General features: G+C 45.6%; 1 protein-coding gene across 1 annotated transcript in view; it reads right to left on the reverse strand.

Annotated features, from left to right (window-relative positions):
* Window positions 1-20,485: 20,485 nt before the first annotated feature.
* LOC128661348 (uncharacterized) overlaps window positions 20,486-26,296 on the reverse strand; it is a 605,036-nt gene continuing 599,225 nt past the window's right edge. Inside the window, exon 11 of the mRNA XM_053715612.1 lies at window positions 20,486-20,625. Coding sequence (XP_053571587.1) covers window positions 20,489-20,625 — 137 coding nt within the window. The 3' untranslated portion in view covers window positions 20,486-20,488. The remainder of the gene's footprint in view (window positions 20,626-26,296) is intronic.

Raw genomic sequence — 26,296 nt, forward strand, 5'->3', positions numbered from 1 at the left:
TAACTTTAACCCCTTTACAGTCCCTGGTATCTGCTTTGCTGAGACCCAACCAAGCCCAAAGGGGAATACGATACCAAATGACGCCTTCAGAAAGTCTTTTCTATGTATCAGAGCTCCTCACACATGCGACTGCATGTCATGCCTCTCAAAAACAAGTGCGCAACACCGGCGCGAAAATGAGGCTCTGCCTATGATTTGGGAAAGCCCCTAAAGAATAAGGTGTCTAAAACAGTGCCTGCCGATATAATCTTATCAAAATACCCAGATTAAATGATTCCTCAAGGCTAAATATGTGTTAATAATGAATCGATTTAGCCCAGAAAAAGTCTACAGTCTTAATAAGCCCTTGTGAAGCCCTTATTTACTATCTTAATAAACATGGCTTACCGGATCCCATAGGGAAAATGACAGCTTCCAGCATTACATCGTCTTGTTAGAATGTGTCATACCTCAAGCAGCAAGAGACTGCTCACTGTTCCCCCAACTGAAGTTAATTCCTCTCAACAGTCCTGTGTGGAACAGCCATGGATTTTAGTAACGGTTGCTAAAATCATTTTCCTCATACAAACAGAAATCTTCATCTCTTTTCTGTTTCTGAGTAAATAGTACATACCAGCACTATTTTAAAATAACAAACTCTTGATTGAACAATAAAAACTACAGTTAAACACTAAAAAACTCTAAGCCATCTCCGTGGAGATGTTGCCTGTACAACGGCAAAGAGAATGACTGGGGTAGGCGGAGCCTAGGAGGGATCATGTGACCAGCTTTGCTGGGCTCTTTGCCATTTCCTGTTGGGGAAGAGAATATCCCACAAGTAAGGATGACGCCGTGGACCGGACACACCTATGTTGGAGAAACCAGGTTTAGTACGCAAAAACAGAATTTATGTTTACCTGATAAATTACTTTCTCCAACGGTGTGTCCGGTCCACGGCGTCATCCTTACTTGTGGGATATTCTCTTCCCCAACAGGAAATGGCAAAGAGCCCAGCAAAGCTGGTCACATGATCCCTCCTAGGCTCCGCCTACCCCAGTCATTCGACCGACGTTAAGGAGGAATATTTGCATAGGAGAAACCATATGATACCGTGGTGACTGTAGTTAAAGAAAATAAATTATCAGACCTGATTAAAAAACCAGGGCGGGCCGTGGACCGGACACACCGTTGGAGAAAGTAATTTATCAGGTAAACATAAATTCTGTTTTCTCCAACATAGGTGTGTCCGGTCCACGGCGTCATCCTTACTTGTGGGAACCAATACCAAAGCTTTAGGACACGGATGAAGGGAGGGAGCAAATCAGGTCACCTAAATGGAAGGCACCACGGCTTGCAAAACCTTTCTCCCAAAAATAGCCTCAGAAGAAGCAAAAGTATCAAACTTGTAAAATTTGGTAAAAGTGTGCAGTGAAGACCAAGTCGCTGCCCTACATATCTGATCAACAGAAGCCTCGTTCTTGAAGGCCCATGTGGAAGCCACAGCCCTAGTGGAATGAGCTGTGATTCTTTCGGGAGGCTGCCGTCCGGCAGTCTCGTAAGCCAATCTGATGATGCTTTTAATCCAAAAAGAGAGAGAGGTAGAAGTTGCTTTTTGACCTCTCCTTTTACCTGAATAAACAACAAACAAGGAAGATGTTTGTCTAAAATCCTTTGTAGCATCTAAATAGAATTTTAGAGCGCGAACAACATCCAAATTGTGCAACAAACGTTCCTTCTTTGAAACTGGTTTCGGACACAGAGAAGGTACGATAATCTCCTGGTTAATGTTTTTGTTAGAAACAACTTTTGGAAGAAAACCAGGTTTAGAACGTAAAACCACCTTATCTGCATGGAACACCAGATAAGGAGGAGAACACTGCAGAGCAGATAATTCCGAAACTCTTCTAGCAGAAGAGATTGCAACTAAAAACAAAACTTTCCAAGATAATAACTTAATATCAACGGAATGTAAGGGTTCAAACGGAACCCCCTGAAGAACTGAAAGAACTAAGTTGAGACTCCAAGGAGGAGTCAAAGGTTTGTAAACAGGCTTAATTCTAACCAGAGCCTGAACAAAGGCTTGAACATCTGGCACAGCTGCCAGCTTTTTGTGAAGTAACACAGACAAGGCAGAAATCTGTCCCTTCAGGGAACTTGCAGATAATCCTTTTTCCAATCCTTCTTGAAGGAAGGATAGAATCTTAGGAATCTTAACCTTGTCCCAAGGGAATCCTTTAGATTCACACCAACAGATATATTTTTTCCAAATTTTGTGGTAAATCTTTCTAGTTACAGGCTTTCTGGCCTGAATAAGAGTATCGATAACAGAATCTGAGAACCCTCGCTTCGATAAGATCAAGCGTTCAATCTCCAAGCAGTCAGCTGGAGTGAAACCAGATTCGGATGTTCGAACGGACCCTGAACAAGAAGGTCTCGTCTCAAAGGTAGCTTCCAAGGTGGAGCCGATGACATATTCACCAGATCTGCATACCAAGTCCTGCGTGGCCACGCAGGAGCTATCAAGATCACCGACGCCCTCTCCTGGTTGATCCTGGCTACCAGCCTGGGGATGAGAGGAAACGGCGGGAACACATAAGCTAGTTTGAAGGTCCAAGGTGCTACTAGTGCATCCACTAGAGCCGCCTTGGGATCCCTGGATCTGGACCCGTAGCAAGGAACTTTGAAGTTCTGACGAGAGGCCATCAGATCCATGTCTGGAATGCCCCACAGCTGAGTGACTTGGGCAAAGATTTCCGGATGGAGTTCCCACTCCCCCGGATGCAAAGTCTGACGACTCAGAAAATCCGCTTCCCAATTTTCCACTCCTGGGATGTGGATAGCAGACAGGTGGCAGGAGTGAGACTCCGCCCATAGAATGATTTTGGTCACTTCTTCCATCGCTAAGGAACTCCTCGTTCCCCCCTGATGGTTGATGTACGCAACAGTTGTCATGTTGTCTGATTGAAACCGTATGAACTTGGCCCTCGCTAGCTGAGGCCAAGCCTTGAGAGCATTGAATATCGCTCTCAGTTCCAGAATATTTATCGGTAGAAGAGATTCTTCCCGAGACCAAAGACCCTGAGCTTTCAGGGATCCCCAGACCGCGCCCCAGCCCATCAGACTGGCGTCGGTCGTGACAATGACCCACTCTGGTCTGCGGAATGTCATCCCTTGTGACAGGTTGTCCAGGGACAGCCACCAACGGAGTGAGTCTCTGGTCCTCTGATTTACTTGTATCCTCGGAGACAAGTCTGTATAGTCCCCATTCCACTGACTGAGCATGCACAGTTGTAATGGTCTTAGATGAATGCGCGCAAAAGGAACTATGTCCATTGCCGCTACCATCAAACCGATCACTTCCATTCACTGCGCTATGGAAGGAAGAGGAACGGAATGAAGTATCCGACAAGAGTCTAGAAGTTTTGTTTTTCTGGCCTCTGTCAGAAAAATCCTCATTTCTAAGGAGTCTATTATTGTTCCCAAGAAGGGAACCCTTGTTGACGGAGATAGAGAACTCTTTTCCACGTTCACTTTCCATCCGTGAGATCTGAGAAAGGCCAGGACAATGTCCGTGTGAGCCTTTGCTTGAGGAAGGGACGACGCTTGAATCAGAATGTCGTCCAAGTAAGGTACTACAGCAATGCCCCTTGGTCTTAGCACAGCTAGAAGGGACCCTAGTACCTTTGTGAAAATCCTTGGAGCAGTGGCTAATCCGAAAGGAAGCGCCACGAACTGGAAATGCTTGTCCAGGAATGCGAACCTTAGGAACCGATGATGTTCCTTGTGGATAGGAATATGTAGATACGCATCCTTTAAATCCACCGTGGTCATGAATTGACCTTCCTGGATGGAAGGAAGAATAGTTCGAATGGTTTCCATCTTGAACGATGGAACCTTGAGAAACTTGTTTAAGATCTTGAGATCTAAGATTGGTCTGAACGTTCCCTCTTTTTTGGGAACTATGAACAGATTGGAGTAGAACCCCATCCCTTGTTCTCTTAATGGAACAGGATGAATCACTCCCATTTTTAACAGGTCTTCTACACAATGTAAGAATGCCTGTCTTTTTATGTGGTCTGAAGACAACTGAGACCTGTGGAACCTCCCCCTTGGGGGAAGCCCCTTGAATTCATGCTGTCTTGGTAGCAGTGGCAGGTTTCTTGGCCTGCTTTCCCTTGTTCCAGCCTTGCATTGGTCTCCAAGCTGGCTTGGCTTGAGAAGTATTACCCTCTTGCTTAGAGGACGTAGCACTTTGGGCTGGTCCGTTTCTACGAAAGGGACGAAAATTTGGTTTATTTTTTGCCTTGAAAGGCCGATCCTGAGGAAGGGCGTGGCCCTTACCCCCAGTGATATCAGAGATAATCTCTTTCAAGTCAGGGCCAAACAGCGTTTTCCCCTTGAAAGGAATGTTAAGTAGCTTGTTCTTGGAAGACGCATCAGCTGACCAAGATTTCAACCAAAGCGCTCTGCGCGCCACAATAGCAAACCCTGAATTCTTAGCCGCTAACCTAGCCAATTGCAAAGTGGCGTCTAGGGTGAAAGAATTAGCCAATTTGAGAGCATTGATTCTGTCCATAATCTCCTCATAAGGAGGAGAATCACTATCGACCGCCTTTATCAGCTCATCGAACCAGAAACATGCGGCTGTAGCTACAGGGACAATGCATGAAATTGGTTGTAGAAGGTAACCCTGCTGAACAAACATCTTTTTAAGTAAACCTTCTAATTTTTTATCCATAGGATCTTTGAAAGCACAACTATCCTCTATGGGTATAGTGGTGCGTTTGTTTAAAGTGGAAACCGCTCCCTCGACCTTGGGGACTGTCTGCCATAAGTCCTTTCTGGGGTCGACCATAGGAAACAATTTTTTAAATATGGGGGGAGGGACGAAAGGAATACCGGGCCTTTCCCATTCTTTATTAACAATGTTTTACATAGTTTCTCTGGGATGACCAACTTGTCACAATCATCCAGAGTGGATAATACCTCCTTGAGCAGAATGCGGAGATGTTCCAACTTAAATTTAAACGTAATCACATCAGGTTCAGCTTGTTGAGAAATGTTCCCTGAATCAGTAATTTCTCCCTCAGACAAAACCTCCCTGGCCCCATCAGACTGGGTTAGGGGCCCTTCAGAACCATTATTATCAGCGTCGTCATGCTCTTCAGTATCTAAAACAGAGCAGTCGCGCTTACGCTGATAAGTGTTCATTTTGGCTAAAATGTTTTTGACAGAATTATCCATTACAGCCGTTAATTGTTGCATAGTAAGGAGTATTGGCGCGCTAGATGTACTAGGGGCCTCCTGAGTGGGCAAGACTCGTGTAGACGAAGGAGGGAATGATGCAGTACCATGCTTACTCCCCTCACTTGAGGAATCATCTTGGGCATCATTGTCATTGTCACATAAATCACATTTATTTAAATGAATAGGAATTCTGGCTTCCCCACATTCAGAACACAGTCTATCTGGTAGTTCAGACATGTTAAACAGGCATAAACTTGATAACAAAGTACAAAAAACGTTTTAAAATAAAACCGTTACTGTCACTTTAAATTTTAAACTGAACACACTTTATTACTGCAATTGCGAAAAAACATGAAGGAATTGTTCAAAATTCACCAAATTTTCACCACAGTGTCTTAAAGCCTTAAAAGTATTGCACACCAAATTTGGAAGCTTTAACCCTTAAAATAACGGAACCGGAGCCGTTTTTAACTTTAACCCCTTTACAGTCCCTGGTATCTGCTTTGCTGAGACCCAACCAAGCCCAAAGGGGAATACGATACCAAATGACGCCTTCAGAAAGTCTTTTCTAAGTATCAGAGCTCCTCTCACATGTGACTGCATGTCATGCCTCTCAAAAACAAGTGCGCAACACCGGCGCGAAAATGAGGCTCTGCCTTATGATTTGGGAAAGCCCCTAAAGAATAAGGTGTCTAAAACAGTGCCTGCCGATATTATTATATCAAAATACCCAGATAAAATGATTCCTCAAGGCTAAATATGTGTTAATAATGAATCGATTTATCCCAGAAAAAGTCTACAGTCTTAATAAGCCCTTGTGAAGCCCTTATTTACTATCTTAATAAACATGGCTTACCGGATCCCATAGGGAAAATGACAGCTTCCAGCATTACATCGTCTTGTTAGAATGTGTCATACCTCAAGCAGCAAGAGACTGCTCACTGTTCCCCCAACTGAAGTTAATTGCTCTCAACAGTCCTGTGTGGAACAGCCATGGATTTTAGTGACGGTTGCTAAAATCATATTCCTCATACAAACAGAAATCTTCATCTCCTTTCTGTTTCTGAGTAAATAGTACATACCAGCACTATTTTAAAATAACAAACTCTTGATTGAATAATAAAAACTACAGTTAAACACTAAAAAACTCTAAGCCATCTCCGTGGAGATGTTGCCTGTACAACGGCAAAGAGAATGACTGGGGTAGGCGGAGCCTAGGAGGGATCATGTGACCAGCTTTGCTGGGCTCTTTGCCATTTCCTGTTGGGGAAGAGAATATCCCACAAGTAAGGATGACGCCGTGGACCGGACACACCTATGTTGGAGAAACCACCTTATCTGCATGGAACACCAGATAAGGAGGAGAACACTGCAGAGCAGATAACTCTGAAACTCTTCTAGCAGAAGAAATTGCAACCAAAAACAAAACTTTCCAAGATAATAACTTAATATCTACGGAATGTAAGGGTTCAAACGGAACCCCTTGAAGAACTGAAAGAACTAAATTGAGACTCCAAGGAGGAGTCAAAGGTTTGTAAACAGGCTTGATTCTAACCAGAGCCTGAACAAAGGCTTGAACATCTGGCACAAAAAACGTTTTAAAATAAAACCGTTACTGTCACTTTAAATTTTAAACTGAACACACTTTATTACTGAATATGCGAAAAAGTATGAAGGAATTGTTCAAAATTCACCAAAATTTCACCACAGTGTCTTAAAGGCTTAAAAGTATTGCACACCAAATTTGAAAGCTCGTAAAATAACGGAACCGGAGCCGTTTTTACATTTAACCCCTATACAGTCCCTGGTATCTGCTTTGCTGAGACCCAACCAAGCCCAGAGGGGAATACGATACCAAATGACGCCTTCAATAAGCTTTTTCAGTGGATCCGAGCTCCTCACACATGCATCTGCATGCCTTGCTTTCCAAAAACAACTGCGCATCAGTGGCGCGAAAATGAGGCTCTGCCTATGACTAGCAAAGGCCCCCAGTGAAAAAGGTGTCCAATACAGTGCCTGCCGTTTTTTTTGTTTTTTTTAAAGCAATTCCCAAGATTAAAATAACCCTTCAAAGTTATAATCTATTAAATATGCTCATAAAGTAATCGTAATAGCCCAGGAATATGTCTACCAGTCTTTAAAGCCCTTGTGAAGCCCTTTATTCTTATAGTTAAACTAAGAAAATGGCTTACCGGATCCCATAGGGAAAATGACAGCTTCCAGCATTACCAAGTCTTGTTAGAAATGTGTCATACCTCAAGCAGCAAAGTCTGCCCACTGTTTCCCCCAACTGAAGTTACTTCATCTCAACAGTCCCAAAAAACTGTAAGCCATCTCCGTGGAGATGTTGCCTGTGCAACGGCAAAGAGAATGACTGGGGAAGGCGGAGCCTAGGAGGGATCATGTGACCAGCTTTGCTGGGCTCTTTGCCATTTCCTGTTGGGGAAGAGAATATCCCACAAGTAAGGATGACGCCGTGGACCGGACACACCTATGTTGGAGAAATTAACTGCGCAACTGAGGCGCGAAAATGAGGCCTCCTCCCTCTGCATACTAGAGTGAAGGGGCCTTCCTGACTAGATTAGGCGTCTAAACTATGCCAGGAATAATTAAAAACGTTCCCCAAAGTGTATATATGTTCACAAAACATTTGAAATGCCATAAAAATGTGATATAAGTGTATCGATTTGGCCCACAACAGTGTCTACCAGTACAAAAGCCCAACAAAATAAGCCTGTAATCTGTTACTCAGTCTAAGAAAATGGCTTACCGGTCCCCTGAGGGAAAAACTGACAGTCTTCTAGCATTATCATGTGTTGTTAGAAAAGAAACTGGTCATACCTGGAGCAGATAAGTCTGCAAACTGTTACCCCCAACTGAAGTTCTCTGGCTCAACAGTCCTGCGTGGTAACAGCAATGGATTCTAGTTACTTGTGCTAAAATCATATTCCTCTTTAACAGAAATCTTCATCACTTTCTGTCGTAGAGTAAATAGTACAAACCGGCACTATTTTAAAATAACAAACTCTTGATAGAAGAAATAAAAACTACAACTAAACACCACAAACTCTTCACCATCCCCATGGAGATGCTACTTGTTCAGAGCGGCAAAGAGAATGACTGGGGGGCGGGGCCAGAGGAGGGGCTATATGGACAGCTTTTGCTGTGTGCCTCTTTGCCATTTCCTGTTAGGGAAGAGAATATTCCCACAAGTAAGGATGAAGCCGTAGACCGGACACACCTATGTAGGAGAAAATCTGATTGGCTGATTGAATCAGCCAATCAGATTCAAATGAAATCCGATTGGCTGAACAAATTCTGAGTTAAGATTGTCCCAGAATAAAATGGCTGTACATACCTGAAAGCTGAGCGACAGCATGATCAGTCCCACATTCAAGAGGTTCTGCAGTTCCCTCCTGTAGAGCTGTGGAGACACAGGCAAAGAGAATGACTGGGGTGGGAGGGAAGGGAGGAGCTATATATACAGCTCTGCTGTGGTGCTCTTTGCCTCCTCCTGCTGACCAGGAGGCGATATCCCATAAGTAAGGATGAAATTCGTGGACTCGTCATATCTTGTAAAAGAAAACTACATTTTATAACTATTGTTTGTGTGCACAAAATACAGCAAGGTATGAGTTTTCAGACAGTTATTACTTTTAATCTTTTTAAGAATCTAATTTAAAAATAAAGTGTATGTCCCTTTGACGCATTAAAATGTAAGTAAATGTTAAATATCTGTCTATCTATGAGTGTCTTTTTCTATATGGGGTATTGTAAGGCTGAGAAATTTGTACAAAACAACGAGGCCGCACAAAAACCCAGAAGCCAGTAATTTTGTAGTGGCTACATGATGACTTAACCTTTGATTTCCCAAGCACTGTACACCAGGAAATCATGCATTATTTAGAAGGTAAATTAAAATGAGAACACGGGCTACAAATATAAAAAAGGTAAAACAATACTATATATCAAGCATTTTGAAATTTACTGCTAAGGCACATGCACCCTCTCTGCAGTGCGGTGCCATATGGTAACTCAGGTCTTGCTAACGATCTATAGCACACGGCAAACAATAAATGTTACAGAATCACTGCTAGTGCACGGTGTAAACTCGTCCATAGAGGCGCCTACCAACCGGTAAAAAGGAGACTTACATACATGTTTAGGCCTAAGCTAGCACAGCAGTTAAAAAACAAGGTGTTTCTTTGAAAAATGTGTTTATAATGCTATTTATGTATGCACAATTTTATGAGAAACTTGAAGGTTACTTTAATGGGAGTTCCATGGTCAGACACGTCACACACATACATTCACCTTTGCTCTGCGTCCCTCAAACAAGTCACACATGTGCACTAACCTGTACCCTGCGTCCCACAGACAAGTCACACACGTGCACTTACCTGTACCCTGCGTCCCACAGACAAATCACACACGTGCACTCACCTGTACCCTGCGTCCCACAGACAAGTCACACACGTGCACTCACCTGTACCCTGCGTCCCACAGACAAGTCACACACATGCACTTACCTGTACCCTGCGTCCCACAGACAAGTCACACACGTGCACTCACCTGTACCCTGCGTCCCACAGACAAGTCACATAAGTACACTCACCTGTTCCCTGAATCTCTCACACATGTGACATACGTATACTAACCTGTGCCCTCCATCCCCCATACATATCATACAAGTACGCTCACCTGTGCCCTGCATCCCTCAGACATGTCACATAAGTACACTCACCTGTGCCCTTCATCCCTCAGACATGTCACACACATACACTCACCTGTAGCCTGTATCCCTCAGACACATCACACACATACACTCACCTGTGCCCTGTATCCCTCAGACACATCACACACACATACACTCATCTGTGCCCTGTATCCCTCAGACAAATCACACACATACACTCACCTGTGCCCTGTATCCCTCAAGCACGTCACACACATACACTCACCTGTGCCCTGTATCCCTCACACACATCACACACATACACTCACCTGTGCCCTGTATCCCTCAGACACGTCACACACACATACACTCACCTGTGCCCTTTATCCCTCAGACACGTCACACACACATACACTCACCTGTGCCCTGTATCCCTCAGACACACCACAAATGTACACTTCCCTGTACCCTGTATCCCTTAGACACGTCACACACATACACTCACCTGTACACTGTATCCCTTAGACATATCACACACGTACACTCAACTGTGCCCTGTATCCCTCAGACACATCACACACATACACTCACCTGTGCCATGTATCCCTCAGACACGACATACATACACTCACCTGTACCCTGTATCCCTTAGACACATCACACACATACACTCACCTGTACCATGTTTCCATCAAACACATTACACACGTACACTCACCTGTACCCTGTATCCATCAGACACATCACACACGTACAATCACCTGTGCTCTGTATCCCTCAGACACATCACACACATACACTCACCTGTGCCCTGTATCCCTCAGAAACATCACACACATACACTCACCTGTGCCCTGTATCCCTCAGACACATCACACACATACACTCACCTGTGCCCTGCATTCCTCAGACACATCACACACATACACTCACCTGTGCCGTGTATCCCTCAGACACATCACATACATACACTCACCTGTACCCTGTATCTCTCACACACATCACATACATAAACTCACCTGTGCCCTGTATCCCTCAGACACATCAAACACATACACTCCCCTGTGCCCTGTATCCCTCAGACACGTCACACATACACTAACCTGTGCCCTGTATCCCTCAGACACATCACACACGTACACTCACCTGTACCCTGTATCCATCAGACACATCACACACGTACACTCACCTGTGCCCTGTATCCTTCAGACCATCACACACATACACTCACCTGTGCCCTGTATCCCTCAGACACATGTCACACATACACTAACCTGTGCCCTGTATCCATCAGACACATCACACATGCACTCACCTGTATCCTGTATCCCTTAGACACATCACACACGTACACTCACCTGTACCCTGTATCCCTCAGACACATCACATACATACACTCACCTGTGCCCTGTATCCCTCAGATACATCACACACGTACACTCACCTGTGCCCTGTATCCCTCAGACACATGTCATTCTAGAACATTTACCTGTGCCCTGTATGCCTCAGACACATCACACACATACACTCACCTGTGCCCTGTATCCCTCAGACACATGTCACACATACACTAACCTGTGCCCTGTATTCATCAGACACATCACACACATACACTCACCTGTGCCCTGTATCCCTCAGACACATCACATACATACACTCACCTGTGCCCTGTATCCCTCAGACACATCACACACATACACTCACCTGTGCCCTGTATCCCTCAGACATATGTCATACATACACTCACCTGTACCCTGTATCCCTCAGACACATGTCACACTAGTACATTTACCTGTGCCCTGTATCCCTCAGACACACATCACATACATACACTCACCTCTGCCCTGCACCCCTCAGACACATCACACATATACACTTACCTGTACCCTGTATCCCTCATAGACATCAAACACATACACTCACCTCTACCCTGTATCCCTCAGACACATCACACACGTACACTCACCTGTGCCTTGTATCCCTCAGACACACGTCACACATGTACACTCACCTGTGCCCTGTATCCCTCAGACACATCACACACATACACTCCCCTGTGCCCTGTATACCTCAGAAACATCACACACATACACTCACCTGTACCCTGTATCCCTCAGACACATCACACAAATACACTCACCTGTACCCTGTATCCCTCAGACACATCATACACATACACTCACCTGTGCCGTGTATCCCTCAGACACATTACACACATACACTCACCTGTACCCTGTATCCCTCAGACACATCACACACGTACACTCACCTGTGCCCTGTATCCCTTAGACACATCACACACGTACACTCACCTGTACCCTGTATCCCTCAGACACATCATACACATACACTCACCTGTGCCGTGTATCCCTCAGACACATTACACACATACACTCACCTGTACCCTGTATCCCTCAGACACATCACACACGTACACTCACCTGTGCCCTGTATCCCTTAGACACATCACACACGTACACTCACCTGTGCCCTGTATCCCTCAGACACATCACACACATACACTCAACTGTACCCTGTATCCCTCAGATACATCGCACACATACACTCACCTGTAGCCTGTATCCCTCAGACACATCACACACATACACTCACCTGTACCCTGTATCCCTCAGGCACATCACACACATACACTCACCTGTAGCCTGTATCCATCAAACACATCACACACATACACTCACCTGTGCCCTGTATCCCTCAGACACACGTCACACACATACACTCACCTGTACCCTGTATCCTTCAGACACATCACACACGTACACTCACCTGTGCCCTGTATCCCTTAGACACATCACACGTACACTCACCTGTACCCTGTATCCCTCAGACACATGTCACACACATACACTCACCTGTACCCTGTATCCCTCAGACACATCACACACGTACACTCACCTGTGCCCTGTATCCCTCAGACACATCACACACGTACACTCACCTGTGCCCTGTATCCCTCAGACACATCACACACATACACTCACCTGTACCCTGTATCCCTCAGACACACATCACACACATACACTCACCTGTACCCTGTATCCCTCAGGCACATCACATACATACACTCACCTGTGCCCTGTATCCCTACACATCACACACATACACTCACCTGTAGCCTGTATCCCTCAAACACATCACACATATACACTCACATGTACCCTGTATCCCTCAAACACATCACACATGTACACTCACCTGTAGCCTGTATCCCTCAGACACACATCACACACATACACTCACCTGTGCCTGTGCCCTGTATCACTCAGACACATCACACACATACACTCACCTGTGCCCTGTATTCCTCAGACACATCACACACATACACTCACCTGTGCCCTGTATCACTCAGACACATCACACACAGTACACTCACCTGTGCCCTGTATCCCTCAGACACACATCACACATGTACACTCACCATTGCCCTGTATCCCTCAGACAAATCACACACATACACTTACCTGTGCCCTGTATCCCTCAGACACATCACACACAGTACACTCACCTGTACCCTGTATCCCTCAGACACATCACACACATACACTCACCTGTACCCTGTATCCCTCAGACACATCACACACATACACTCACCTGTGCCCTGTATCCCTCAGACACATCACACACATACACTCACCTGTAGCCTGTATCCCTCAGACACATTACACACATACACTCACCTGTGCCCTGTATCCCTCAGACACATCACATACATACACTCACCTGTGCCCTGTATCCCTCAGACACATCAGGCACATACACTCACCTGTGCCCTGTATCCCTCAGACACATCACACACGTACACTCACCTGTACCCTGTATCCCTCAGACACATCACACACATACACTCACCTGTGCCCTGTATCCCTCAGACACATCACATACATTCACTCACATGTACCCTGCATCCCTCAGACACATCACATACATTCACTCACCTGTACCCTGTATCCCTCAGACACACTTCACACACATTTACTCCCCTGTGCCCTGTATCCCTCAGACACATAACAGATATACACTCACCTGCGCCCTTTATCCCTCAGACACATCACATACATTCACTCACCTGTGCCCTGTATGCCTCAGACACATCACACATACTCACCTGTGCCCTGTATCCGAGACACATCACACACATACACTCACCTGTGCCCTGTATCCCTCAGACACATCACACACGTACTCACCTGTGCCCTGTAACCCTGAGACACATCACACACGTACACTCACCTGTGCCCTGTATCCCTCAGACACATCACACACATACACTCACCAGTGCCCTGTATCCCTCAGGCACATCACATACACTCACCTGTGTCCTGTATCCCTCACACGTAACACACATACACTCACCTCTGCCCTGCACCCCTTAGACACATCACACACGTACACTCACCTGTGTCTTGTATTCCTCAGACACATCACACACATACACTCACCTGTGCCCTGTATCCATCACACACATACACTCACCTGTGCCCTGTATCCCTCAGACACATCACACACATACACTCACCTGTGCCCTGTATCCCTCAGACACATCAAACACATACACTCACCTGTGCACTGTATCCCACAGACACCTAAAAAACATACACTCACCTGTGCCCTGTATCCCTCAGACACATCACATACATTCACACACCTGTACCCTGCATCCCTCAGACACATCACATACATTCACTCACCTGTACCCTGTATCCCTCAGACACATCACACACGTACTCACCTGTGCCCTGTATCCCTGAGACACAGCACACACATACACTCACCTGTGCCCTGTATCCCTCAGACACATCACACATATACACTCACCTGTGCCCTGTATCCCTCAGACACATCACACACATACACTCACCTGTGCCCTGTATCCCTCAGACACATCACACACATACTCACCTGTGCCCTGTATCCCACAGACACATCACATACATACACTCACCTGTGCCCTTTATCCCTGAGACACATCACACACATACACTCACCTGTGCCCTGTATCCCTCAGACACATCACAAACGTACTCACCTGTGCCCTGTAACCCTCAGACACATAACACACATACACTCACCTGTGCCCTGTATCCCTCAGACACATCACACACGTACTCACCTGTGCCCTGTATCCCTTAGACACATCACACACATACACTCACCTGTGCCCTGTATCCCTTAGACACATCACACACATACACTCACCTGTACCCTGTATCCCTTAGACACATCACACACATACACTCACCTGTGCCCTGTATCCCTCAGACACATCACACACATACACTCACCTGTACCCTGTATCCCTTAGACACATCACACACAGTACGCCCACCTGTGCCCTGAATCCCTCAGACACATCACACACAGTACACTCACCTGTAGCCTGTATCCCTCAGACACATCACACACATACACTCACCTGTGCCCTGTATCCCTCAGACACACATCACACACATACACTCACCTGTGCCCTGTATCCCTCAGACACATCACACACATACACTCACCTGTAGCCTGTATCCCTCAGACACACATCACACACAGTACATTCACCTGTGCCCTGTATCCCTCAGACACACATCACACACAGTACGCCCACCTGTGCCCTGTATCCCTCAGACACACATCACACACAGTACGCCCACCTGTGCCCTGTATCCCTCAGACACACATCACACACAGTACACTCACCTGTGCCCTGTATCCCTCAGACACACATCACACACAGTACGCCCACCTGTGCCCTGTATCCCTCAGACAGATCACACACATACACTCACCTGTGCCCTGTATCCCTCAGACACATCACATACATACACTCACCTGTACCCTGTATCCCTTAGACACATCACACACATACACTCAACTGTACCCTGTATCTCTTAGACACATCACACACAGTACGCCCACCTGTGCCCTGTATCCCTCAGACACATCACACACAGTACACTCACCTGTAGCGTGTATCCCTCAGACACATCACACACATACACTCACCTGTGCCCTGTATCCCTCAGACATGTCACACACATACATTCACATGTAGCCTGTATCCCTCAGACACATCACACACATACACTCACCTGTGCCCTGTATCCCTCAGACACACATCACACACATACACTCACCTGTACCCTGTATCCCTCAGACATACATTACACACATACACTCACCTGTAGCCTGTATCCCTCAGACACATCACACACATACACTCACCTGTAGCCTGTATCCCTCAGACACACATCACATACACTCACCTGCAGCCTGTATCCCTCAGACAAATCACACACATACACTCACCTGTGCCCTGTATCCCTCAGACATACATTACACACATACACTCACCTGTAGCCTGTATCCCTCAGACACATCACACACATACACTCACCTGTAGCCTGTATCCCTCAGACACACATCACACACAGTACACTCACCTGTGCCCTGTATCCCTCAGACACACATCACACACAGTACGCCCACCTGTGCCCTGTATCCCTCAGACACACATCACACACAGTACGCCCACCTGTGCCCTGTATCCCTCAGACACACATCACACACAGTATGCCCACCTGTGCCCTGTATCCCTCAGACAGATCACACACATACACTCACCTGTGCCCTGTATCCCTCAGACACATCACATACATACACTCACCTGTACCCTGTATCCCTTAGACACATCACACACATACACTCAACTGTACCCTGTATCTCTTAGACACATCACACACAGTACGCCCACCTGTGCCCTGTATCCCTCAGACACATCACACACAGTACACTCACCTGTAGCGTGTATCCCTCAGACACATCACACACATACACTCACCTGTGCCCTGTATCCCTCAGACATGTCACACACATACACTCACATGTAGCCTGTATCCCTCAGACACATCACACACATACACTCACCTGTGCCCTGTATCCCTCAGACACACATCACACACATACACTCACCTGCAGCCTGTATCCCTCAGACAAATCACACACATACACTCACCTGTGCCCTGTATCCCTCAAACACACATCACACACATACACTTACCTGTAGCCTGTATCCCTCAGACACATCACACACATACACTCACCTGTGCCGTGTATCCCTCAGACACACATCACACACATACACTCACCTGTGCCCTGTATCCCTCAGACACACATCACACACAGTACGCCCACCTGTGCCCTGTATCCCTCAGACACACATCACACACAGTACGCCCACCTGTGCCCTGTATCCCTCAGACACACATCACACACAGTACACTCACCTGTGCCCTGTATCCCTCAGACACACATCACACACAGTACACTCACCTGTGCCCTGTATCCCTCAGACACACATCACACACAGTATGCCCACCTGTGCCCTGTATCCCTCAGACACATCACACACAGTACACTCACCTGTGCCCTGTATCCTTCAGACACATCACACACAGTACACTCACCTGTGCCCTGTATCCCTCAGACACATCGCACACATACACTCACCTATACCCTGTATCCCTCAGACACACATCACACACAGTATGCCCACCTGTGCCCTGTATCCCTCAGACACATCACACACAGTACACTAACCTGTGCCCTGTATCCTTCAGACACATCACACACAGTACACTCACCTGTGCCCTGTATCCCTCAGACACATCACACACAGTACACTCACCTGTGCCCTGTATCCCTCAGACACACATCACACATACACTCACCTGTGCCCTGTATCCCTCAGACACATCACACACATACACTCACCTGTGCCCTGTATCCCTCAGACACACATCACACACAGTACGCCCACCTGTGCCCTGTATCCCTCAGACACACATCACACACAGTACGCCCACCTGTGCCCTGTATCCCTCAGACACACATCACACACAGTACACTCACCTGTGCCCTGTATCCCTCAGACACACATCACACACAGTACGCCCACCTGTGCCCTGTATCCCTCAGACAGATCACACACATACACTCACCTGTGCCCTGTATCCCTCAGACACATCACATACATACACTCACCTGTACCCTGTATCCCTTAGACACATCACACACATACACTCAACTGTACCCTGTATCTCTTAGACACATCACACACAGTACGCCCACCTGTGCCCTGTATCCCTCAGACACATCACACACAGTACACTCACCTGTAGCGTGTATCCCTCAGACACATCACACACATACACTCACCTGTGCCCTGTATCCCTCAGACATGTCACACACATACACTCACATGTAGCCTGTATCCCTCAGACACATCACACACATACACTCACCTGTGCCCTGTATCCCTCAGACACACATCACACACATACACTCACCTGCAGCCTGTATCCCTCAGACAAATCACACACATACACTCACCTGTGCCCTGTATCCCTCAGACATACATCACACACATACACTTACCTGTAGCCTGTATCCCTCAGACACATCACACACATACACTCACCTGTAGCCTGTATCCCTCAGACACACATCACACACAGGACACTCACCTGTGCCCTGTATCCCTCAGACACACATCACACACAGTACGCCCACCTGTGCCCTGTATCCCTCAGACACACATCACACACAGTACGCCCACCTGTGCCCTGTATCCCTCAGACACACATCACACACAGTACACTCACCTGTGCCCTGTATCCCTCAGACACACATCACACACAGTACACTCACCTGTGCCCTGTATCCCTCAGACACACATCACACACAGTATGCCCACCTGTGCCCTGTATCCCTCAGACACATCACACACAGTACACTCACCTGTGCCCTGTATCCTTCAGACACATCACACACAGTACACTCACCTGTGCCCTGTATCCCTCAGACACATCGCACACATACACTCACCTATACCCTGTATCCCTCAGACACACATCACACACAGTATGCCCACCTGTGCCCTGTATCCCTCAGACACATCACACACAGTACACTAACCTGTGCCCTGTATCCTTCAGACACATCACACACAGTACACTCACCTGTGCCCTGTATCCCTCAGACACATCACACACAGTACACTCACCTGTGCCCTGTATCCCTCAGACACACATCACACATACACTCACCTGTGCCCTGTATCCCTCAGACACATCACACACATACACTCACCTGTGCCCTGTATCCCTCAGACACACATCACACACAGTACGCCCACCTGTGCCCTGTATCCCTCAGACACACATCACACACAGTACGCCCACCTGTGCCCTGTATCCCTCAGACACACATCACACACAGTACACTCACCTGTGCCCTGTATCCCTCAGACACACATCACACACAGTACGCCCACCTGTGCCCTGTATCCCTCAGACAGATCACACACATACACTCACCTGTGCCCTGTATCCCTCAGACACATCACATACATACACTCACCTGTACCCTGTATCCCTTAGACACATCACACACATACACTCAACTGTACCCTGTATCTCTTAGACACATCACACACAGTACGCCCACCTGTGCCCTGTATCCCTCAGACACATCACACACAGTACACTCACCTGTAGCGTGTATCCCTCAGACACATCACACACATACACTCACCTGTGCCCTGTATCCCTCAGACATGTCACACACATACACTCACATGTAGCCTGTATCCCTCAGACACATCACACACATACACTCACCTGTGCCCTGTATCCCTCAGACACACATCACACACATACACTCACCTGCAGCCTGTATCCCTCAGACAAATCACACACATACACTCACCTGTGCCCTGTATCCCTCAGACATACATCACACACATACACTCACCTGTAGCCTGTATCCCTCAGACACATCACACACATACACTCACCTGTAGCCTGTATCCCTCAGACACACATCACACACAGGACACTCACCTGTGCCCTGTATCCCTCAGACACACATCACACACAGTACGCCCACCTGTGCCCTGTATCCCTCAGACACACATCACACACAGTACGCCCACCTGTGCCCTGTATCCCTCAGACACACATCACACACAGTACACTCACCTGTGCCCTGTATCCCTCAGACACACATCACACACAGTACACTCACCTGTGCCCTGTATCCCTCAGACACACATCACACACAGTACGCCCACCTGTGCCCTGTATCCCTCAGACACACATCACACATACACTCACCTGTGCCCTGTATCCCTCAGACACATCACACACATACACTCACCTGTGCCCTGTATCCCTCAGACACATCACACACATACACTCACCTGTGCCCTGTATCCCTCAGACACACATCACACACATACACTCACCTGTAGCCTGTATCCCTCAGACACACATCACACATACACTCACCTGTAGCCTGTATCCCTCAGACACACATCACACACATACACTCACCTGTGCCCTTTATCCCTCAGACACATCACACACATACACTCACCTGTGCCCTGTATCCCTCAGACACATCACACACATACACTCGCCTGTATCCCTCAGACACACATCACACACATACACTCACCTGTGCCCTGTATCCCTTAGACACATCACACACAGTACACTCACCTGTGCCCTGTATCCCTCAGACACACGTCACACTAGTACACCTACCTGTATTTATATTGTCACATATTTCCTGCTTTGTAGCTTCTGGCATATTTGCTAGCCACTGAGCCTCTGTTTGTTCCGTGTTACATAAAATGTTATCATCGTTTACACCTGGGAAAAAAACAGTAATAGAAATAAATCAATCACTCTTTACATGGTATCTTTTTAAAAGTTAGTTTAAAACAAAATGTGAAAAACAGTGTAATTTAAAGGGACATGAAACCCATAATGTTTTATTATTAGCGGTTATTTGTAGAGCGCCAACAGATTCTGCAGGGCTATAAACAAAGGGGAGTACAACAAAACAATTAAAGGGATCAAATGGGTAGAGGGCCCTGCCAAGAGTTGCACTGTTGTAATCCACTCTTAAGAAGGTGATCTACAAACAGCTGAACTCTTAGGCTTACATGCTAAGGGGGTTCAGGGGATAGCAATGGAGGAGTGGAACTGGTATAAAGTAAGGTTAGCATAGGTTGTATGCATCCCTGAACAGTAGAGTATTTTGGGTGCGCTTGAAGCTTTCAAAACTAGGGGAGAGTCTTGTGGGGCGAGGAAGAGAGTTCCACAAGATGGGAGCCAGTCTGGAGAAGTCCTGTAAACTGGAGTGCGATGAGGTAACCAGAGAGGAGGAGAGTAGGAGGTCATGAGCAGAGCGAAGGGGACGGGAGGGAGAGTATCTGGAGACAAGGTCTGAGATATAGGGTGGAGCAGTGCAGTTGAGGGCTTTGTATGTCAGAGTGAGAATTTTGTGTTTGATCCTAGAGGCAAGAGTAAGCCAGTGAAGGGATTGGCAGAGAGGAGCAGCAGATGAAGAGCAACGTGTAAGGAAGAGAAGTCTGGCAGAGGCATTCAATATGGATTGTAAGGGAGCGAGGCAGCAGGTGGAGAGACCAGAGAGGACAGAGTTGCAGTAATCAAGGCGGGAAAGAATGAGAGAGTGGATTAAAATCTTAGTTGTGTCTTGTGTAAGGAAGTGTCTAATTTTGGAGATGTTTTTAAGGTGGAAGCGGCAGGCATTAGCCAAGGACTGAATGTGAGGAGTGAAGGAAAGATCTGAGTCAAATGTGACCCCGAGACATCGGGCATGCGGGGTAGGGGTAATGATGGGGTTGTCGACAGTTATAGAGATATTGGGGGTGGAGATTTTAGAAGAAGGGGGCAAAATGAGGAGCTCAGTTTTGGAGAGATTTAGCTTGAGGTAGTGGGAGGACATCCAGGAAGAGATGTGAGAAAGACAGTTAGTGACACGGGTTAGCAAGGAAGGAGATAAGTTTGGTGCAGAGAAGTAGATTTGGGTGTCATCGGCATACAAATGATATTGGAAACCGTGGGACTTAATTAGGGAGCCTAGTGATGATGTATAGATTGAGAAGAGAAGGGGACCGAGGACAGAGCCTTGCGGTACTTCCGACAGAAAGTGATGACGGGGCAGAGGAGGCCCCAGAGAAGGCTACACTGAAGGTACGGTTTGATAGGTAGGAAGAGAGCCACAAAAACATAATTTATGTAAGAACTTACCTGATAAATTCATTTCTTTCATATTAGCAAGAGTCCATGAGCTAGTGACGTATGGGATATACATTCCTACCAGGAGGGGCAAAGTTTCCCAAACCTCAAAATGCCTATAAATACACCCCTCACCACACCCACAAATCAGTTTAACGCATAGCCAAGAAGTGGGGTGATAAGAAAAAAGTGCGAAAGCATAAAAAAAATAAGGAATTGGAATAATTGTGCTTTATACAAAAAAATTATAACCACCACAAAAAGGGTGGGCCTCATGGACTCTTGCTAATATGAAAGAAATGAATTTATCAGGTAAGTTCTTACATAAATTATGTTTTCTTTCATGTAATTAGCAAGAGTCCATGAGCTAGTGACGTATGGGATAATGACTACCCAAGATGTGGATCTTCCCTGCAAGAGTCACTAGAGAGGGAGGGATAAAATAAAGACAGCCAATTCCGCTGAAAATAATCCACACCCAAAACAAAGTTTAAATCTTATAATGAAAAAACTGAAATTATAAGCAGAAGAAAAACTGAAACAGCTGCCTGAAGTACTTTTCTACCAAAAACTGCTTCAGAAGAAGAAAACACATCAAAATGGTAGAATTTAGTAAAAGTATGCAAAGAAGACCAAGTTGCTGCTTTGCAAATATGATCAACCGAAGCTTCATTCCTAAACGCCCAGGAAGTAGAAACTGACCTAGTAGAATGAGCTGTAATCCTTTGAGGCGGAGTTTTACCCGACTCGACATAAGCATGATGAATCAAAGACTTTAACCAAGACGCCAAAGAAATGGCAGAGGCATTCTGACCTTTCCTAGAACCGGAAAAGATAACAAATAGACTAGAAGTCTTTCGGAAATTTTTAGTAGCTTTAACATAATATTTCAAAGCTCTAACTACATCCAAAGAATGCAACGATCTTTCCTTAGAATTCTTAGGATTAGGACACAATGAAGGAACCACAATCTCTCTACTAATGTTGTTAGAATTCACAACCTTAGGTAAAAATTTAAAAGAAGTTCGCAACACCGCCTTATCCTGATGAAAAATCAGAAAAGGAGACTCACAAGAAAGAGCAGATAATTCAGAAACTCTTCTAGCAGAAGAGATGGCCAAAAGAAACAAAACTTTCCAAAAAAGTAATTTAATGTCCAGCGAATGCATAGGTTCAAACGGAGGAGCTTGAAGAGCCCCCAGAACCAAATTCAAACTCCAAGGAGGAGAAATTGACTTAATAACAGGTTTTATACGAACCAAAGCCTGTAAAAAACAATGAAAATCAGGAAGACTAGCAATCTTTCTGTGGAAAAGAATAGAAAGAGCAGAGATTTGTCCTTTCAAGGAACTTGCAGACAAACCTTTATCCAAACCATCCTGAAGAAACTGTAAAATTCTAGGAATTCTAAAAGAATGCCAAGAAAAATGATGAGAAGAACACCAAGAAATGTAAATCTTCCAGACTCGATAATATATCTTCCTAGATACAGATTTACGAGCCTGTAACATAGTATTAATTACTGAGTCAGAGAAACCTCTATGACTGAGAATCAAGCGTTCAATCTCCATACCTTCAAATTTAAGGATTTGAGATCCTGATGGAAAAAAGGACCTTGCGATAGAAGGTCTGGTCTTAATGGAAGAGTCCACGGTTGGCAAGTGGCCATCCGGACAAGATCCGCATACCAAAACCTGTGAGGCCATGCTGGAGCCACCAGCAGAACAAACGAGCACTCCTTTAGAATCTTGGAAATCACTCTTGGAAGGAGAACTAGAGGCGGAAAGATATAGGCAGGATGATACTTCCAAGGAAGTGACAATGCATCCACTGCCTCCGCCTGAGGATCCCTGGATCTGGACAGATACCTGGGAAGTTTCTTGTTTAGATGAGAAGCCATCAGATCTATTTCTGGAAGTCCCCACTTTTGAACAATCTGAAGAAATACCTCTGGGTGAAGAGACCATTCGCCCGGATGTAACGTTTGGCGACTGAGATAATCCGCTTCCCAATTGTCTATACCTGGGATATGAACCGCAGAAATTAGACAGGAACTGGATTCCGCCCATACCAGTATTCGAGATACTTCTTTCATAGCCAGAGGACTGTGAGTCCCTCCTTGATGATTGACATATGCCACGGTTGTGACATTGTCCGTCTGAAAACAAATGAACAACTCTCTCTTTAGAAGAGGCCATAACTGAAGAGCTCTGAAAATTGCACTGAGTTCCAAAATGTTGATTGGTAATCTCACCTCCTGAGATTCCCAAACCCCTTGTGCTGTCAGAGACCCCCAAACAGCTCCCCAACCTGTCAGACTTGCATCTGTTGAAATCACAGTCCAGGTCGGAAGAACAAAAGAAGCCCTCTGAACTAAACGATGGTGGTCTGTCCACCACGTCAGAGAGTGTCGTACAATCGGTTTTAAAGATATTAATTGAGATATCTTTGTATAATCCCTGCACCACTGGTTCAGCATACAGAGCTGAAGAGGTCGTATGTGAAAATGAGCAAAGGGGATCGCGTCCGATGCAGCAGTCATAAGACCTAGAATTTCCATGCATAAGGCTACCGAAGGGAATGATTGAGACTGAAGGTTTCGACAAGCTGAAACCAATTTTAGACGTCTCTTGTCTGTCAGAAACAGAGTCATGGACACTGAATCTATCTGGAAACCTAAAAAGGTTACCCTTGTCTGAGGAATCAATGAACTTTTTGGTAAATTGATCCTCCAACCATGTTTTTGAAGAAACAATACAAGTCGATTCGTATGAGATTCTGCTAAATGTGAAGACTGAGCAAGTACCAAGATATCGTCCAAATAAGGAAATACCACAATACCCTGTTCTCTGATTACAGACAGAAGGGCACCGAGAACCTTTGTAAAAATCCTTGGAGCTGTTGCTAGGCCAAACGGCAGAGCCACAAACTGGTAATGCTTGTCTAGGAAAGAGAATGTCAGAAACTGATAGTGATCTGGATGAATCGGAATATGCAGATATGCATCCTGTAAATCTATTGTGGACATATAATGCCCTTGCTGAACAAAAGGCAGAATAGTCCTTATAGTTACCATTTTGAATGTTGGTATCCTTACATAATGATTCAATATTTTTAAATCCAGAACTGGTCTGAAGGAATTCTCCTTCTTTGGTACAATAAAGAGATTTGAGTAAAACCCCAGCCCCTGTTCCAGAACTGGAACTGGCACAATTACTCCAGCTAACTCTAGATCTGAAACACATTTCAGAAATGCTTGAGCCTTCACTGGATTTACTGGGACACGGGAAAGAAAAAATCTTCTTGCAGGAGGCCTTATCTTGAAGCCTATTCTGTACCCTTGTGAAACAATGTTTTGAATCCAAAGATTGTGAATCGAATTGATCCAAATTTCTTTGAAAAATCGTAATCTGCCCCCTACCAGCTGGGCTGGAATGAGGGCCGCACCTTCATGTTGACTTGGGAGCTGGCTTTGGCTTTCTAAAAGGCTTGGATTTATTCCAGACTGGAGATGGTTTCCAAACTGATACCGCTCCTGTAGGGGAAGGATCAGGCTTTTGTTCCTTATTGTGACGAAAGGAACGAAAACGATTAGTAGACCTAAATTTACCTTTAGATTTTTTATCCTGTGGTAAAAAAGTTCCTTTCCCCCCAGTAACAGTTGAAATAATGGAATCCAACTGTGAACCAAATAATTTATTACCCTGGAAAGAAAGGGAAAGCAAAGTTGACTTGGAAGACATATCAGCATTCCAAGTTTTAAGCCATAAAGCTCTTCTAGCTAAAATAGCTAGAGACATATACCTGAAATCAACCCTAATGATATCAAATATGGCATCACAAATAAAATTATTAGCATGTTGAAGAAGATTAACAATGCTATGAGAATTATGATCTGTTACTTGCTGCGCTAAAGCTTCCAACCAAAAAGTTGAAGCTGCAGCAACATCCGCTAAAGATATAGCAGGTCTAAGAAGATTACCTGAACATAAGTAAGCTTTTCTTAGAAAAGATTCAATTTTCCTATCTAAAGGATCCTTAAAGGAAGTACTATCTGCCGTAGGAATAGTAGTACGTTTAGCAAGAGTAGAGATAGCCCCATCAACCTTAGGGATTTTGTCCGAAAACTCTAATCTGTCAGATGACACAGGATATAATTGCTTAAAACGTTTAGAAGGAGTAAATGAATTACCCAAATTATTCCATTCCCTGGAAATTACTTCAGAAATAGCATCAGGGACAGGAAAAACTTCTGGAATAACTACAGGAGATTTAA

The sequence above is a fragment of the Bombina bombina genome, chromosome 5 (genome assembly GCF_027579735.1).
Source record: "Bombina bombina isolate aBomBom1 chromosome 5, aBomBom1.pri, whole genome shotgun sequence".
Taxonomy (NCBI): Eukaryota; Metazoa; Chordata; class Amphibia; order Anura; family Bombinatoridae; genus Bombina; species Bombina bombina.